Source organism: Gadus chalcogrammus, chromosome 1 (genome assembly GCF_026213295.1).
Source record: "Gadus chalcogrammus isolate NIFS_2021 chromosome 1, NIFS_Gcha_1.0, whole genome shotgun sequence".
In the NCBI taxonomy this organism is placed as follows: Eukaryota; Metazoa; Chordata; class Actinopteri; order Gadiformes; family Gadidae; genus Gadus; species Gadus chalcogrammus.
The window spans coordinates 16,196,386-16,214,804 of record NC_079412.1 but is presented as its reverse complement, the minus strand read 5'-3'; the positions used below and the strand labels follow the sequence as shown (position 1 = coordinate 16,214,804).

Below are 18,419 nucleotides of genomic sequence, written 5' to 3'. Positions count from 1 at the left end.
AAGACGCAATGTTTTGATGGCTCTTGTAACATCTCTGGATCTGACGCAACATTACACACGTTATGATTTGGTCCCTCCCCTACTGATGTCAACACAACTTTTGATTGGATCCTTCAGTAAAACTGCGCAACCCAGTTCCTTGGCTATTGGTAAATGCATTACCAAAAACCACCATGATTGGTCAATTTAATTGCATCATGGTCTTTCCCCTAGTGGTGGAGGAAGTGACCCAACTGGCCGGTAAAGGACTTTAGCGGCGTGTCGGTCTGGCTGTAGTGTGTGGTAGGTGTGTGCGCTGAAAAATGGCGGATACAGTGACAGTTTTCACTTCCATTGGGCTCAGTGAACAAAAAGCTAAAGAAACATTGAAAAACGAAGCACTTACTTCTGCTCTTAAGGATGCAATTGCCCAGGTAATCCATACTTCGAACTGTCAGACATGGATTTAATGTTCTCTCCACCGCACGTTTCTGGTCAGATGCAATGTTGCCCTATGCTCTTTTGGTTTTACGTTTTGATATAAATTGCATGTCATTGAATGTTGTTGCGGTTAAGGCAATCTGATAGTATAATTTTAATCAGATGTGCTTTTTAAAGCAAAATCGATATCACAGAGCATATTCTCACTTTCATTTTGGCCGTTGTTCCTGTAGATCCACGACCTTTGTGTCGACACTTTCTGAGCAACTATAACAGCTACATATTTTCCCATTTGTCTAAAGTTACTTTTCCTTTTTTTCATCGTATGTATACTATGACAAGAGTATAATGACTATACTCTTATACACTGGCAGCTAAACATGTGTTTTACTACTTTTTCTATTATTTCTCCACTTGAATCAACTTTTTTTCAATTACAATAGGCCCAGGTTGTCAATGGAGCCACAGGAGTGGACAAAGCCATGGGAACAATGCTGTACAGCATGGTATCCCGTCTCAAAGATACCAAACGCCTGACATTTCTCGCAGACCACATTGCCCGGCACAAAATATGCACAGAACTTCAACTAGCTGGTAATAACAATGACATTATCATCATAACGAAAAATGACATTGGGTATTCCCACTTCCGTTTTTCACATTTTGATTAGTCAGACTAGAAGATTTTTACAAAACATACTAATTATAAAAAGACATGACACTTTAATGTTTGCGTAGTTATAAACTCACAGACGACTAACCTGCTCTTGTCGTGTCCTAGCTGCTCTTGAGTTTGTGAAGAACCATCCTCAGGACCCCATCAACCAGGCAGAGTTTGAGAATGTCTGCGGCGTGGGTGTGGTGATCACCCCCGAGCAGATCGAGGAAGCGGTAAATAGCCAGGCATACCAGTCACTTGCATAACAGACTTCCAGGGATACCCAGGTATTTATTAGCCTTGCTTTGTGATGTATCACTGCATTCTTCTCAGGTGGAAGTGGTGATCAACAAACACAAGGAACTACTGCTAAAGGAGCGGTATCGCTACAACATGGGGCTGCTCATGGGTATGCTTTCAGACTCATTCTAGATAAAAAATAAAATGTATGTTTAAATTACTTGTAAACCACTTAAAAAAGGCAGCATCAACAATCTTTGTACCCCCCTTCAGGAGAATCACGCGCTGCTCTTAAGTGGGCAGATGGAAAGATCATCAAGAATGAGGTGGACGTGCAGGTGTGTTTCAGAAAGGATTGTTCACCAGTAGCAATGTGGGAACTTTAATTCTGTATTTGACTACATTCGGTGCTTGTGTAAACCTTAATAAATGCATTTCTTGTTCTGGTAGGTTCTACACCTATTGGGCGCCAAAACAGAGGCTGACCTAGAAAAGAAGACCAAGGTTAGCCCACGCATTATGAACTGGGGGATGATGAAAACCCTATTTCACTGTCACCCGTGGGTAACCTCTCGTCTTTCTCATGCAGCCTCAGAAAGCGAAAACCTCGGAGAGTGAGGTGAAGGCAAAGAAAGAAGAGGTGGCCGTCAATGGTGAGGTCAAGTTTTCCTTAAGGACAAATAAATGTGTTCCTTGTATATGAAGGAGAGAGTTTAATCTGTCATTCGTCGTTAGGCGAGGTCCAGTCTGAAGGGAAATCTCTAATGGAGCAACTGAGGGGAGAGGCGCTGAAGTTCCATAAAACTGGTTAACCTTTTCTACTACCATTACTTTTAAATTACATCTCTGACTCTGTTGTCCATTTTTCCCCAGACCCCTTCGTTGGGGTCAGGGTTGGTCCATATGTTAACCTCTCACTCCAATCTTGTTCCTGCAGGAGAGAACTATAAGACGGAGGGCTATGTGGTTACGCCAAATACCATGGACCTGCTTAAAAAGCACATGGAGATTACCGGTGGACAGGTGAAACTCACAACTTTTTGTAATGTTTAGAAAATGTCATATTATACTAGGTGACAGTACTTTGGTTATTATTTTGTACTAGGTCCTATCCAATCTGTTTGTGAAATATATTGATTTATGGATTTTTATCACTTGTATCATATTTTTCATTTTGTTTGATTTCAAGATTCGTACCCGCTTCCCTCCTGAGCCTAACGGTATCCTCCACATTGGACACGCCAAAGCCATCAACTTCAATTTTGGTTATGCAAAGGTACCACGTCCTGTCTAGACCCGGTTTGCTGGCATGCTATGTTTGTCGTCTTGTGTCTATAATGTAATTTCTCTCCTTTTGCAGGCCAACGACGGGATTTGTTTCCTGAGGTATGATGACACAAACCCAGAAAAGGAGGAAGAGAAGTACTTCACTGCCATCAAGGACATGGTGGGGTGGCTCGGTGAGTCTGTGTTTGTTGAGCTGAGCTCTTTTTCAAATTGTTATATATGCCATGCCTTTTAAAAAAATTAAAACGGTGACCCTTAATGTTGCGTGTCTCGTAGGTTACGAACCATACCAAATCACCCACGCATCGGACAACTTCCAGCACCTTTATGACCTCGCGGTGGACCTGGTCCGTAGGTAGGTCAACCGTGGTGGTGGTGGTGTGCCAGTGGGGGATGCTCTTCAGGTATACTGGTAGAATAGGTCAGCATCCTTCCTCTGTGCTCCTTCAGAGGTCACGCCTATGTGTGCCACCAGCGGGGGGAGGAGCTGAAGGGCCACAACGCCCCCCCATCCCCATGGAGAGAGCGCCCCATGGAGGAGTCGCTGGTTTTGTTCCAGAGGATGAAGAAAGGGCTGTTCGCCGAGGGCGAGGCGACACTGAGGATGAAGATGGTCATGGAAGACGGGAAGATGGATCCTGTTGCCTACCGTATTAAATACACCCCACATCATCGGACAGGAGATGCATGGTACATATATTGTTCTTGTTTAACGATCATCTTTTCTGTTTATCTTCGGTGCAACAAAACCTAATTTGCAAATTATGCCAATAACTTTCCTTTCACACTCCTCCAGGTGTATCTACCCAACCTACGACTACACTCATTGCTTGTGTGACTCTATTGAGAATATCACACATTCACTTTGTACCAAGGAGTTCCAGGCAAGGTATGCAGTGTGACACTTGTAAGGTTGGCGAGTGACCATCCATTTATTCATGATTCCATTTTTTTGGCTTATCCATTGTTTGTTGTTCATTTTTAGACGGTCCTCGTATTTCTGGCTATGCAATGCTCTGGATGTTTACTGCCCAGTGCAGTGGGAATACGGACGGTTGAACCTCACCTACACTGTCGTATCCAAGAGGAAAATCATCAAGTTGGTAGAGACAGGAGTGGTCAGGTAAGATGCCTTTCAACCCTTATAAACCCTTAATAAAATACATATATAAATATCCAAACACACCTTATATCTGCATAACTAGATTTTAATTATTACTCGTAACTTAGTTTACACCTTCTATACCTATGGTTACACATTGTTTTACACTATGTATTTCAGTGTGGGTATTGAATGCGTGGGAAAGGTGTTGAATTGTGATTGGTCCACTCTTCATGTTCGTCCATGCTTTTTACTCTAGAGACTGGGATGATCCTCGCCTCTTCACACTTACCGCACTGAGGAGGAGAGGTTTTCCGTCTGTGGCCATCAACAACTTCTGTGCCAGGGTATGCAGATAGAAAGCACCATGGGGAAACGAATGGGGTCCTCACAAATGAATTGCCACGTTCCTTAACCAGTTTATATTGCAGGTGGGAGTAACGGTTGCCCAGGTCACCATGGAGCCCCACCTGCTCGAGGCCTGTGTGAGAGATGTCCTGAACGACACGGCACCGAGGGCCATGGCCGTCCTGGAACCCCTGAAAGTCACCATCACCAACCGCTCCGCAGACTTAAAGGTATGGATGGACTGAGGAATACCTTCCTATGGATTTTCTTTGGCTTTACCTGGCTATTTTGGGAGAAAATCTGAACGTAAAATGTCATGGAGTGTTCAGTTAACCATAGTTACGAATAGTTGGATGATTAATCTCCCTTTTTTTCAGTCCGATGTCCAAGTTCCAAACTTCCCTGCCGATGAGGCTAAAGGCAGCCATGTGGTTCCATTTACAAACATTGTCTTCATTGAACAGAGTGACTTCAGAGAGGTCAGAGAAAAACCGTGTTGTGTACACTTCGAACTCACTACAATTACTATTTTATTTGTGTAACTAGGATTTTGATGGATGACTTGCACCTCTTGCGTTTAGGTAATGGAAAAGGGCTACAAGCGTTTGACTCCAGACCAGCCAGTAGGCCTGAGACATGCTGGCTATGTCATCACTGTGCAAAAGGTCATCAAGGTGAGTCTTTTGGTTAGCCTTTATTGCAATTGCAATCTCAATGGGCTTCACATGCCCACATTTGACCACCATCCAACTGTTAAGCAAAAAGCAGGAACAAAAGAGAGAAAGACTTTCAAGGGATGGTTAGGAGGCGTTGATTAGGGCAATACTAATTATAATGAAGCTAAACAACAAACAAAAATATATTTAACTATCAATAAAAAAAATGGGTAAGACTAAATGGTTAAACCTTTTGACAAAGCCAAAATGAAACAACTGTAGAATTGTTATTGTTTCCTTTTTGCTGTGCCACTGTTTTATTCTAACCCTACCAATTATGCACCTCCCTTGCTAGGATGCTCAAGGTAAAGTGGTAGAGTTGGAGGTGAGCTGCTGTGTTTCAACTGAAGCTAAAGAGAAACCCAAGGCTTTCATCCATTGGGTCAGCCAGCCCCTCAAGTGTGAAGTGCGCCTCTATGAAAGGCTGTAAGTCCTATAAATGACACAACAACACACACGCGCACACACACGTGTGCAGGTTTGAATAACTGGTGGCGACTATCTTGTAGGTTCTTGCACAAAAATCCAGAGGATCCGTCTGAAGTTCCTGGGGGATTCCTGAGTGACATCAACCCTGTAAGTAAGGGTATTGTGATGCAGACAAGGGGACATAGATGGTAAAATCGGATTCTGTAACCTTTTCTATTAACATTATTTTGCTTTCACTCAGCATTCTATGGAGGTGATCGACAGTGCCTTGGTTGACCGCTCAGTCGCAGGAGCAAAGCTTTTAGACAGATTCCAGTTTGAGAGGATGGGATACTTCTCCCTGGACCCTGACAGCACAGCTGACAAGGTATTGTGGGAATTCCTCTGTTTGATATTCAAGGACTTCATATTCAAGTGTTACATTTTTGCTGTACTGGTTTCTGCTAATACAACTGTTAATATTAGCTGTTAATTTTTACTATTTTTTTTACTTTTAAAATCAGTGTTCACCACCAAGACATCTGATCGTAACATGTACATGAATTGTGAGTAATGTAAAGATGTGTGTTGGTTCCAGCTGGTGTTCAACCGAACGGTCACCCTGAAGGAAGATCCTGGGAAGATCTAATGGACTGAGATCTTGTTGCACATCCCGCTTCCTGTCGGCCCGCAAAAACCTCTCCTTTCTAGGCTTGTTTGCATCATTCATTTTGGAACATCAACTGAAACTTAATTATGTCATATGACCAGCCTAATTCTAGCTACATAGCTAGCTAGCTTTCAAAAGTTAACATAATACAATTTTAAATTTTACTTTCCGGACTGGAAAAGCATTATGCATTTGGAAGTTAGCCTCACACAAGTGACCAGAAGCATTTTTCCATCTGCTGCAAGGATATTCATTTATTTTTCTGTTCTGTTAAATGAATTTACCTTTTTATCACAGTAAGGGTATCCTTCAAGTTTCAAGATGTTTAATCATGTTGGTGCTCTTAAATGCGTTATGGTTTTCTAACTAGGGTGCTGTCAAATACAGTAACCTGTGTTTTTGTAGCATTTGAGAGGTGGCACAAGTGTAAATTTAAAAAAAGACCTCAAATAAAAGAAGCTGACGTATGCATTAATTATTTTAGTAGTCTCAGCATTATTATTTCTTCAGTTAATTAATACACACTAATGGGTTGACTACTCAGTGAAGTGCCCAACAGTGAAGTGCGTGATAATTAACCAAACAGTCTGTAGTCACATAAACGCCACATCTCCTCTGGACGACCTTAAAGACCCATAAGCCAGTGAACCACTGAGTATCCATTCTTCCACTTCTTCTGTTTAAGGCAGACTGGAGTCTTCGTTAATCGTTGACAACATTACCACGGGTTTGCTGTATATTGCCCCATTTAAACACACACCCGTAAGTGCTTGTTGTCGCGATAGAAACATGGGGTAAAATCGCGACAACAACACAGCTCTGAAACGCATCCCCATTGGTCTAAATATACTGTCAGACACAGTAAGATGGCGCCGAGCGAAATATGAGCGTTCAAGACAAGAAAATATAGGCTATTTTCTAATTCAACGATTAAAAAAAGGCATCAACAACCAAATACGCATACGTTTGTGATTATTTATACCCTTGCTTTCTGGAAAAAGAAGAAAGACTCTTCAAGGAGAGAAGCAGGCAGCCCGGTTCAGGAAGAGAGGTAGCTAACGTTAGCTCCCCAGCAACCGACGCTACAGGGACTTGATTAGCTCTTTAGTTCAGTCCCTCCTCTGAACCGCACACTGAAACGCATTGTATGTTGCAGTGAGCACATGCTTCTCGTGTTGCATTCACTATCTTGATGTTGTTTGCATTCAACAGCACGTGGCTACTTAGTTAGCCATCTACCTTTCATTAGCTTGTTCTGCAGCTGTCAAACAGCGAGCGAGCAAAGTCTGCCTTTCACCATATCATTATGTCGTGCATCTAACGACGATCCCTCTCGTAGTGTTGACTAACCCGCGTTGACATGTCAATACGGTCTGAAGCCCATTCTGCTCCTGGAATACGGTTGTCCCATTCAGAAGGGAACCGCGCTTTTGCTCAAGCTCATATACGGATAACTAAATTTAACCCTTTCCTAATGCTCTCGGTGTTACATTGTAGATGGATGAAGTTTAATAAGTAAACACGCAGCCGTTACACTTAGTTATTGTAAAAATAATGGCCGTATTTTAGCATCTTTCATTACTGGCTTTGCTCTTCGAATCAGATAACTGGATATAATTTGAAACATAGTTAGACTGAATCTACATTCTCTTTGTATATGTTATTTTGCAGTTGGTTTGTCGGTAAACTTGCTGAGCAGTGATGAATAACTCTCTCGATGGCTCCGGCTCCTATGAGGAGCTGGTGAGGCAGAAAGCTCGCAGTGTTCCCCAACACCGTATGAAAGAGTTTCTGGAGTCTTTGGCCAACAAGGGACCGGATGCACTGCAGGAGTTCAGCCAGCAAGGGGGCGATGCCACGACCACGACAGCCACCATGGTCTACCAACAAGAAACAAACTGCATTTACACCGACAGTACAGAGGTGGCAGGTTCCTTGCTGGAACTGGCTTGCCCGGTAAAAAAAAATCCCATTTGTTTTACTTTGTGTGCAGGCACTTATATTTTGAATTGCATGGGAGCTTTCTGACAGTTTGTGACAATGCAGGTTCAAGTGCAGGTCCAGCCCCAGCAACAGCAGATTCAGGAGTCCGCAGTACAGCAGCAGTCTGTACAGGTGAATGCTGAGCATCAGATAGTTCAAGTAAGTGTCTTCCTCATCCTTTACTTTTTAGGGCATTTATATACTTTCAAAGCTCACTCCAGTGCTCCTCCTCTCAGGTGCAGATTCAGGGTCAACAGCAGCAGATGCTTGGCCAGGTTCTTCAGGTGCCCTCAGGCTCCCATCAACAGCTACAGGGACTGACCACTGCCCAGCTCATTCAGCCTGGAGACCTTACAGAGGAACAGCACCAGCAGGTATCATCAACCCCATACTAATGGCTCTGCAATGTTAACTCGTGATTTTACAGCTTTCTATAACAAAACATGTGGGACATCAGGGGATTATTTAAACCTTATTTGAGGGTCTAACGTAAAGTAGCTGAAATGCTTTATGCAATATAAATGCAGTGAATTCTTCCTTCCTCCCTTGATTGTCTCATGCTTCAGCTTCAAGCTCAGCTGGTGGCAGCCGTGGCGGGAGGGCAGCAGATCCACATTCAGACAGTGGGGGCGCTATCTCCCTCCCAGCTGGATAATACTGAGAGGAGAGTGCTTGGAACCACTGCTGCCCACGGAGTCGGAGTACTGCAGCCAGCCAAAAAGCGCAAGGTGGACATGCCCATCACAGTGTCCTATGCCCTGCCCGGTCAGCAGTTAGCCACCGTCTTGGCTATCCCACAGGGCCAGGGCCAGCAGCAGAGCTATGTGTCCCTGCGGCCAGACCTCCTAACGGTGGACAGCTCCCACCTCTACAGCGCCACCGGCACCATCACTAGTCCGACGGGGGAGACGTGGACCATCCCTGTCTACTCGGCCCCTTCTGGCCCCGGGGGCCGGGATCAAGTCACGCACATCGCCATTCCCCAGGAGGCCTATGGAACCGTGCAGGTCACGGGAGCAAACACTACTACGATGGCCACAATGCCAACACAAATCACAATTGAAAATGACAAGCTCAAGCTGTCGGCCAGTCAGAGCCAAACGGCGCAGGCGGTCTCCAGCATAACGACATCTGGGATTATGGGGAGCCAGGAGGAGGTGGTGCATACGCTGGCTGCCAACACGCTGTTCCCTGCCCAGTTGATGAATGGCAACATCCACATCCCAGTAGCGGTGCAGGGCTACCCCAACACCACACAGTCCCTTATCTGGGACCCGCAGCAGCAAGTGTTGCACACACAGGGACTGCCGGGCCAGGACACACAACAACTACAGGCAAGGAAACGCTCAGTCTTCTACTCATGTGGGTCTGGCAGCCACACATTGTCACTTCTGTCTTCTTCGCTGTAGTATTTCACTACAGATCTCCTGGATTGTTGGCTAAGATGCAACCTTCTTGCTGGGATATGGTAGAAAAGTGCTGTGTGTTTTTCTTCAGGGTCAGACAATCTCAGTCACAGAGGTGGACGGCCAAGGGCAGCATCAGGTGCAGGTCCAAGAGCTGCTGCTCCCCGCCTCTCTGAAGCCAGAAGAGGGCTGGGAGGTGTGGCGGCTCTGGGCTCAGAGAAAAAACGCAGAGATGGACAAAGCGGAGGCAAATAAGCTTGCACCTATTGGGCGTGAGTGTCCATGCATAGATATTAATTACCATGCATACAGACTTGAATACCAGGGTTATTGGCTAAATATTGATGGAAAGGTTGGCTTCCTTTCACATTGTCTATTTGTGTAATAAGCACACATGCACATTGTTCCTGTAAATAGACGAAGGATCGTTCTTATAGGTGGCCCATTTCCTAACTAAGAGGAATGACTGATGGTCCTGTCGATGTGTAGGTCGCCAGGCGCTGCGCTTCCAGGAGGACTTGGTGTCTTCCGCGGTGGCCGAGCTCAGCATGGCTCTGTCGCTGATGACGCAGGAGACCCGCGGGCTTGAGGGAGAGACGTACGAAGCCGACGTCCTCTACTACGTCTTCCTCTGCATACAGAAAGTGAGTTCCTTAGTCGTACACACACAGTTGTTGGCTATATTTAAAACACTGATCCCTTTTTTCTCTCCAATCCTTTTTGAATATTGTGGCATAGATGGTTAAAGGACTGGTCTTGTATACAGGAGACCCTCCATTCAAAACACATTACCGGTTTGCAACAACAAGTAAACACTAATAGCAAATGGCCTGTCCAATACAATGTCGTAGGTAGCTTAGTTAACTTGAGTGGCTGCACCCATTGTTTTTCAAACTTCTCAGTATTTCTTTCCATGTCGTTATGTTATATTCTATTTTAGGATGAGATGATCATACACCAAAGGGTGTAGTAACAGACAAGATACGATGTCCAGATTTGTCTGGTGTCTGTGCTGCTGGTACAACCTCTGGATGAACCGGCACAGACCCTCCAGCTCATTACTCTTCCTGGTTTTGTTCTGTCTTCCCAGTATTTGTTTGATAATGGTCGTGTGGATGACGTTTTCTCAGACTCGTACTACACTCGCTTCGCTCAAAGTCTGCACCAGATACTCGAGCCATGGAGACCGACGGTGCACCCATTAGGTGAGGGAGCCGAAGGATCTATGAAAGGATCATAGATGAGCCACAAACCGTACACTGCATCCCACTACCATCTCCTTAAATCATTCATTTAAGTAGTACATCTTTTATTTTAATTACAGGCAGAGACATGCTGATTGAATCTGTGGGGTTATTTAGCAGCTGCTGTTAGCAACTACTGCGACCAAAGATAATTTAAATTGAACTGATCACTTGACAACGTATTCATTTCAATAGTTCATTAGTTTGATCGATGTCTGTCGGCCAGGATTGAAGACCCTTGTCATGCCTGCCTCTTTCAGGCTACGTCATCCCAAGTCATGTGACGGAGGAGATGCTGTGGGAGTGTAAACAACTAGGAGCACATTCTCCCTCGACATTACTCACAACGCTAATGTTCTTTAACACTAAGTAAGTCTCACACACAAACACACACACACAGAGACATACACACACTCTTGGGGTTTCACAGAACAATCTATCATCTAATCGATCGTCGGTTGTCTTAGCACAGTGCATTAATAAACGGTGGCAATGCAGATTCTACATCCTATCGTCTACCTCTCCATGTCCACATAGTGTTTTTTTCCGAATGCCTCGACCCCTCTTGAATTGTTTCCAAATGGAAGAGACGCCTATACAAAAACCACAGTGCTGAGCGTCTTTTTCCCAGAGTGCTTTGGTCTTTTTGTGTGGCTGCTCCAGGCGCTTCAGGTTGATGGTCTCTGCATTTTTCAGAATCGTGACGCTGTCAACACTTTTGCAACACTTTTACCCCCAGTCACCCAATCATAGATTACAGATCAGAGAACTATCAAACAAACATTAAGTAAATTAAAGAGATGGTTGATACAAATAAATGATAGAACGGTGATAGTTCTATTTTAGACCTTTTTTTGAGAATGTATCTTTGTCACACTTTATGGGAGTAGTTGAAGACTACTCAAATGCAGCAGTTGTGAATGCCCTAAGACCCACACACACTACTCTATGCTTTCTAAACCATTTTGTTTTACCTCGTCACCATCTCTGCCCAGGTATTTCCACCTGACGACAGTGGAACAGCATCTTAAGGTGGCCTTCTCCAAGGTGCTGAGGCACACCCGAAAGAGTCCCAACAACCCCAAAGACAAGAGCACCAGCATCCGATACCTGAAGGCCACTGAGAGGTTAATCGGGCAGAAAGGTGAGCCTCCACTCAGTGGAGGCTGTGTGCAGCCTTAATTAGACAGGGCCCTGACATCACCTGCTGTGGCGGCTGACGGCACGTCTCAATGTCTGTGTTGCAGTGACAGATGACATGTACTCTGAGCAGCTGGAGGACCCAGAGAGCCCGCTACGCTGTCCCATCAAGCTATATGACTTCTACCTCTTCAAATGGTGATTATGTGGACTAAAAGGACACAACATAACCGGGGCCGGAGTCATCCATTGTACGTTGTGAATGTCGCTCTGATCTAAATCTCTTCTTTCCTTTCTTGCTGTCTCTCTTCAGTCCACAAAGCGCTAAGGGCCGCAACGACACTTTCTACCTGACGCCTGAGCCTGTAGTGGCGCCCAACAGCCCCATCTGGTACTCCACCCAGCCCATCGTCAGAGAGCAGCTGGAGCACATGCTCGCCCGCATCCTGGTCGTCCGGGAGATCCAGGAAGCCATCACAATGATCGTCAACTTGCAATAAGGAAACGTGGCCATCACACTACACCACTGACTCATGAACATGGACATCGTTTGTTATCACCCTGTCTGCTTAACCTGATGCACTTGTGGACCATGCAGACGGAGAACGCAGCTTGCAGGTTCTGCCTTTCTTTTGGGCATAACCCTGCACTCCCGATTCCTCCTGAATTTTCTTTGCCAAAGGATGCAGTATTGCTAATCTTCATTTAATGCGTTTTTTATTGGACCTGAACTCATTAATTTAAATCCGTAATAACTGTTGGTTACCAATGGTCTGGAATTATTGTTTTCTTAGTTTTTTATCTGTAATATTGCGTACATAATTTCACTTGTTTGCCTGTTCCATGCTGCTTTTGATCTGTTCATCCACGTTCTACATGTTCTATCCTTTTTTAATTGTTCACTTCGTTCACACCCCTGCCTTGCTCATCGTTCTGTCACAGCAAATGCCTCGGCCGTGTATGGGCTGAACCAAGTAGCCATGTGTAGGTTGTACGCCCTCTCGAGGATGCCCTGATTCTCTGTTAGCCGACTCGGCCTGCAAACCGTAAACTGTCCCCTACATCCAGAAGGGTTGAACTCTGCCGACTTGTTCCTTCGGATCAATTTCCCCGAGGTCATAGCACTACTTGACATCTAATGTCTCCCATTTACATTTCGGGCATTTAGCAGACGCTTTTATCCAAAGCGACTTACAATAAGTACATTTGAAGTGAAACAATATATCGCTGTCTCCCAAGCCATGGACTTCCTTGCAACAACCTGCACTTACGTAGCGCTGCCACAGAGAGGACCTCCAGCACAGCAGGGAACAGACAGACTGTTTCTGTATCTCCTGCCTCAAGACCCAAGACCTTTCTGTCAAAGGGGTCCATTGTATCATAACGGTTGATAACTCTGCAAGTGAAAAAAAAGACTTCAAATAACTTAGCGCTCATTGTTCTATAATGTATGATATTCAAACAACCTTTGTGTACTGTAATAAGTCATCTAAGGAGAATGGTAGTGCCTGTGTGTTTTGAAACATGACCTTTTTGTACAGCCGCTATACTGGGAGTTTCTATTTTGTCCGTTATGTGATAGTGATAAACATAATTACGATACAAACGTGAACAAAGGGAGCAAGATTTAAAAAAAAAATCACGTTTATATCTGGCAAAGTAGAAAGATTATAAAAATGTAAGTTTTAGAATAGTATAGCAGTCAGCTTTCCCACAGTTCTGGTCGTATATCCACACATCAGAAACCAGTTTGACAGGATGAACAGGTTCCATGCACAATGCTGTAGCTCAATGGTTATTAGCTGACTCTCGCCCTTAGGACTCCGATCTGGCCCATATGGAACCTCCTCTCAAATGACATTCGCTCAGTAAAGAAAAACTAGAAAGGTTTTATTTAGGTACCAATCTGAAATGAGTTTTTCGACTAAGGCTTGAAGGGAACATTTTCAAAGTTCTGTTTTGTTGGTTTGGGTTCCGACGACGTTTGTGGAAGCTGAAGAGAAGCGGGCAGTATTCTCCTCAGTAGGTTCCTGGGGTCCAGCAGCTGTTGAACGTTGCTCAGTGTTTGGTCTGGCTGAGCTCTTGGTGGTTGATGCTGATGGCTCCTCCTCGCTCTGTTTCCCTGACCCGATGAGCCCCGGATGCGGACCTGACTCCGGCCGCTGTTGAATGGCACTCCTTTACTCTGTGGACCGCTGGGGTAATGGGGAGAGATGCGTGACACACTGGGTTCAAATACTTTTGTGACGTATGAAATTGTGTTTAATTGCTCTTGTCATTTGGTTGGATGACGACGCATCGCTGGAATGTGTACGGAGGTTTCAGAGGGAAGCTTTTTTTTTTATTCTCACCTGTCAAGATTTGCCACTGTGCCTCTGCTCAGCCAGTTGAGCAGACATTGATGAACCAGTACATACTGCTCCTTCAAAATAAACGGGGGATAAAGGAAAGCTTCGCTTTGCAGTTCACACATACTTTCACAGCCTCTCACTAATCTGGCAGTTTACCGGTCAATAGAAAGGACTCACAACATGCCACATGTGACTGTTTTTTAATTGTTTTCTAAACAGTTTGTTTCCCCCCTGTTTTGTTAATAGCCACATACTGACACCTTACTGATAATTATATCCTAGCAGTTGATCAAAGCATACCAACCACGTTCTGGACCATCCACAGCCGGTGCATCCGCAGGTCCTCCACAGCCGCCCGGATGTCCGGACTCACGCCTCGCTCACACAGCTGCATCAGCCACAGCAGCGTTACAAAGGCCCCCGATCTGCCAACGCCAGCGCTGAAATGTGTCAAAATAATTGTGAACTTAAAGAAATTAAGCCTTCTTTGGTTAACAGACGGACTTCGGTGAATGATGTGATACGTCGTCCACCTATTCTAAGTCCCATCACTTTGGTATTGTCTGATGCTGTATTGGTCATTCATTTTCATACATTTTATATTTTAGATGGGCTGATAATGACTTTTGTGATGCTCGCCTGCTGCCATATGTTAAATATGAATTCACTTTTGGATGGCTCCTGGTTTTAAACGTTATCGTCAAACGTTTATACATTATACAAACGGAGTGCCTAATGATTCATAGCCAGGACCACACTACTACTAATCCCTTTAGTGTATAGTAGAGCAATGGGATGAAGTTCACCGGGAAAAATATATCAGGCAGATGTTGATAGGGTAAAAAAGAAAATAATCAACAAAAACTTTTTGCGTACAAATGGGGGGGGGGGGGGGGTCACGGGCCAAAAAGGTTTTGGGAGCCCTGTCTGGATGGTTGTACCTGCAATGCACTACGGCAGGCCCCAGCCGCGGCGTTGCTTCTATATGCTGCCGCACATGCTCAGCTAGACCACAGAGGGCTGAGGTGTCTCTAGGAACCCCCCGGTCGGGCCAAGAAGGGTAGTAGTAGTGTGTAACTACTTTTTCTGTTGGATATCCTCTCTGAAAAACATTTTTTGTAAATATTAATGGTTCATTTGCTACACTACATGACAAGTCCAGACACATTATTGGCAATATAATCCATCATGCAGCAAAATGTAACATTTATTAATCAACCTTGTTTATATTTGTACTGTTTAACAGATGCTTTCATCCGTAATGACTTGTCGTAAGTGTGCAGGCAGGGGTAATGTCCCGATAACATCCATCATTAATGGATTAATTTTTTATCCAAAGGCATCTTGCTCACGGACATTGGAATCTTTCAGCTTGGAAACTGACCCACTATATCATGCCCAAATGTTTTGATCGATATTTCGTGTCGGTATGAACAACGGTTGCTCGGATAGATGGAAGATGATAAATGTGCCATATTATGTTACCTGCTTCAGATTAATGGTGGTGATGGAAACATGTGGACCCTGGTTGCAGGACACCGTGTTGACTTGGAAAGGCCCGTGATAAACGGTTCCTCTGGCCTTAGACCAGTATTGATCACATAGCACCTAGAGAAGTAAAGAAAACATTTTCAGTCAGAGCTTTATCACGGGAATTTATCAATAAGGAGCAGGGAGGGAAGAAGCCTCAGTGAAATTAGAGACGTAAAGGAGGTTCCAATGGGAAGAAGAAACCCCAGGGAAAGAGAAACAGGGAAAGCGTAGAAAAAAAGCTCAGGCCCCGGATTCTTAATAAACAGAGCTATCCCACTCAGTCCAGAGGGAGTGCAGTGTTGTTTTCTCACCACGTCCTTGTGCCGCAGGGCGGTCACCATGACAATTATACTGACGTTCTGCTCCCAGACCATCCTCCAGAAGTCGGTCATGGTGCTGCGTAAAGGGCCCTGGGTGCAGATGAAGTCTCTCTCCGAGCTGCCGCCCTGCACACAGTTGACAATGGTTCAACAGGAACCCTAAACAAAATGGCTCACAGGAGCTCCATGAAGAAACACATGAAGCCAGACAACAAGTTCATATTAGTCCCATGTGATCGCCTGGATGCAGTGGAAGGTGTCATACTGCACGGCGAGCGGTGGCAACGAGAAGCCACCATTCGACTGAACGTCATTGGAGGATTTCTTACAGGCACAAAGTTTGCGTTGATATAGTCGCCATTGGGCTGGGCGTCCTGCAGGGACAGCCTCACCCGACAGTGGTCATCTGTTAACCCAGAGACAGGACAGAGATGGCGAGCGTTTCAATAGCAATTCATCAAGCGATGGTTGAATGCCCCCCAACACACACACACTTGGTACTTACATGGCAGGATGTGGGGGTAGCGGTTCTTCTCCTTATTAACCTCCAGTTCCCCTGCCCTAGTGGGCAGTTCTTTGCCAACATCATTTAGCTCCTTCATGGAAATGAGGCGAAGGATACAATTATTACCCAGACTTTCAGTTTTTTTCACATTTTTCCTGGTGGTTTTACTGTACAGCAGTACCTCAAACTCCTGCTTAAAGCCCATGTTGTCGTTGACAGAGAGTGATTGACATCGTAGCTGGAATTCCTGTCTAATGTGCGCTTTTGAGAAAGTTCGAATTCTGTGAAATACATAAATGCAGTATTACAGTGTTGTTAAACACAAGGAAGCGAAATAATCTAGTCATTTGACAAATGAATTGTCAGGTCTTACCTCATGTCTCTCTGAAAGGACCTCCAACTTTATATAGGACTGAAGTTTAGAAAGAGAGAGGATGTTTCTCTGCACTTTTCCCAAACTGTGATTCGCGTGGTCCTAGCCGTGTTGTGGCGTATTTTACCCTCTGCTGTGCTGCCCTCTTGGCCTCAGGTCGCCCTTGAAAAGGAGATTTTTAATCTCAATATATTCAACCTGGATAAATAAAAGTCAATTGAAATATACCAGTTCTAACCAAAAGTTTTTTTTCATTGTAAAACCATTGTTAGAGGGAGCGACTGAAAAACTGAAAAAGCCTTCAGGTAGCAGATATGTTCCCTCCCCCGGTATGGAACTTTTACTTAAAATAATAATAATCATAAAACATATAAAAAACAAAAAAATGGAAATTAACTTGAAAATGAGTTTGCATGAAACGACAACAGATAAATACATGCATACAAATATATACATTATTCAATAGCCTTCTAACTCCCAACACGGCACTCTTGTTGGGAGTTAGAAACTGTACAGAAACTGCCCAAACAGGTTCTAAAAAACAAACAATAGTAGCTTGAGTATTGCCTGTCTGTTGCAAGCTGTTGTTACCTTCAGATTGGAGGCTTGGTTGTTGTTTTAGCTATCTCTGAGGCCATATGGGAAATAAATAGGACTACACCTTTCCATGGTATCTCAACAGTGTCTGGTTCCAATAATACTTCCTTCACAGGGAAATTCTCTTTCTCTCTGTCTCCCTCCCTCTCTCTTCCTTCATGCAAAAAAAGGGGGATGGGTGGAGGGTGGAGACAGAGAAAGGGGTGGAGAAAGTTCTGAAGTAGGTTATAGTAGTATAACCTTTACAGGTGTTCAGGTGTATATCTAGCTTATTATATAAGTATCTGGTGCCTCTTCTGAATTAGAATCCATATTATAAAATAAACTATTGTCAACATAGTCAGTACATTTGAAAACATGGAAATTAAAATTCACACACACACACAAACACGCGTGCACGCACGCACGCGCGCACACACACACACACACGCACACACACACACACACACACACACACACACACACACACACACACACACACACACACACACACACACACTGAACTGTTTCTGTTACTTTTTATATTATGGAATACGGTTAAGGCGCACAGGTTTGCTGTGCATCTTCCCTGTTTGATTGTAAGCATGTTGACCTTCTGGTGAACTTAATCTTCCCTTTTCTGTCAGTTAAATAAATTGAGGACTATGTACTGTGCTGGACCAACGATGCAATTTCTATCAGGCTCAGGGAGCATCATGAATTGTAGCGTTATCCCGGTCTACCACAACGCAATATCCGGTCTCTAACTTCGGTCTGTAACGGGTGTAAACAGCCTGTGTACACCCGTTAACATTTCCCGGAGCGAGAAGAATAAGAACATGACAACAACAAAAACAAAACAACAAACAACAACAAATAGAGTAAATATGACGTTTTATGAGCAAATTAACAAAGGAATATCCACAATCTGTAACGGAAACTGTGATATCCCTCGTACCTCTCTAGCTCTCGCTCCTCTCGCCGCTAAACCACAACACACACCTGAAAGTCCCGCCCAGTTTCGCACAAACAATAACGCTCATGTAAGGCCCCTTCCCAGGAGTTACGGTCCGCCTGGGAAGGATACGGGTTTATAATCATCAACACACACACACACACGCACGCACACACACACACAC

General features: G+C 44.5%; 3 protein-coding genes across 5 annotated transcripts; 2 read left to right on the top strand and 1 right to left on the bottom strand.

The window, feature by feature from the left end:
• Positions 1-234: 234 nt before the first annotated feature.
• Positions 235-6,323, top strand: LOC130384202 (glutamine--tRNA ligase-like). Its single transcript, XM_056592310.1, has 23 exons — positions 235-413; positions 864-1,014; positions 1,202-1,311; positions 1,412-1,487; positions 1,592-1,656; positions 1,769-1,822; positions 1,908-1,971; positions 2,054-2,125; positions 2,256-2,341; positions 2,508-2,594; positions 2,679-2,778; positions 2,882-2,960; positions 3,056-3,295; positions 3,402-3,494; positions 3,591-3,728; positions 3,967-4,054; positions 4,139-4,285; positions 4,433-4,534; positions 4,637-4,729; positions 5,067-5,197; positions 5,281-5,347; positions 5,442-5,567; positions 5,778-6,323. The coding sequence occupies exons 1-23, from the start codon at positions 303-305 to the stop codon at positions 5,826-5,828; spliced, it is 2,331 nt and encodes a 776-aa protein (XP_056448285.1). The 5' UTR covers positions 235-302; the 3' UTR covers positions 5,829-6,323.
• A 112-nt stretch (positions 6,324-6,435) lies between these two features.
• On the top strand, positions 6,436-14,204 carry LOC130384213 (transcriptional regulator QRICH1-like). 2 transcript variants are annotated; one of them, XM_056592320.1, is made up of 12 exons: positions 6,436-6,900; positions 7,521-7,805; positions 7,881-7,991; positions 8,069-8,206; positions 8,399-9,166; positions 9,330-9,510; positions 9,728-9,882; positions 10,329-10,443; positions 10,743-10,851; positions 11,478-11,626; positions 11,730-11,820; positions 11,936-14,204. In XM_056592320.1, exons 2-12 carry the CDS (start codon positions 7,551-7,553, stop codon positions 12,120-12,122), a joined length of 2,259 nt encoding a protein of 752 aa, XP_056448295.1. In that variant the 5' UTR covers positions 6,436-6,900; positions 7,521-7,550; the 3' UTR covers positions 12,123-14,204. The 2 variants fall into 2 exon arrangements, with proteins under 2 accessions (XP_056448295.1, XP_056448303.1); XM_056592328.1 differs by having other exon boundaries at positions 7,896-7,991; positions 11,936-14,202.
• On the bottom strand, positions 12,888-18,254 carry LOC130384274 (receptor-type tyrosine-protein phosphatase V-like). Of its 2 annotated transcripts, XM_056592393.1 has the most exons (12): positions 18,239-18,254; positions 17,296-17,455; positions 16,705-16,902; positions 16,513-16,612; positions 16,332-16,422; positions 16,156-16,232; positions 15,818-15,952; positions 15,459-15,581; positions 14,915-15,075; positions 14,278-14,413; positions 13,974-14,044; positions 12,888-13,817 (listed from the first exon to the last, which is right to left on the bottom strand). In XM_056592393.1, exons 3-12 carry the CDS (start codon positions 16,707-16,709, stop codon positions 13,547-13,549), a joined length of 1,170 nt encoding a protein of 389 aa, XP_056448368.1. In that variant the 5' UTR covers positions 16,710-16,902; positions 17,296-17,455; positions 18,239-18,254; the 3' UTR covers positions 12,888-13,546. The 2 variants fall into 2 exon arrangements, with proteins under 2 accessions (XP_056448368.1, XP_056448378.1); XM_056592403.1 differs by lacking the exon at positions 18,239-18,254 and having other exon boundaries at positions 17,296-17,489.
• Between the last annotated feature and the right edge of the window lie 165 nt (positions 18,255-18,419).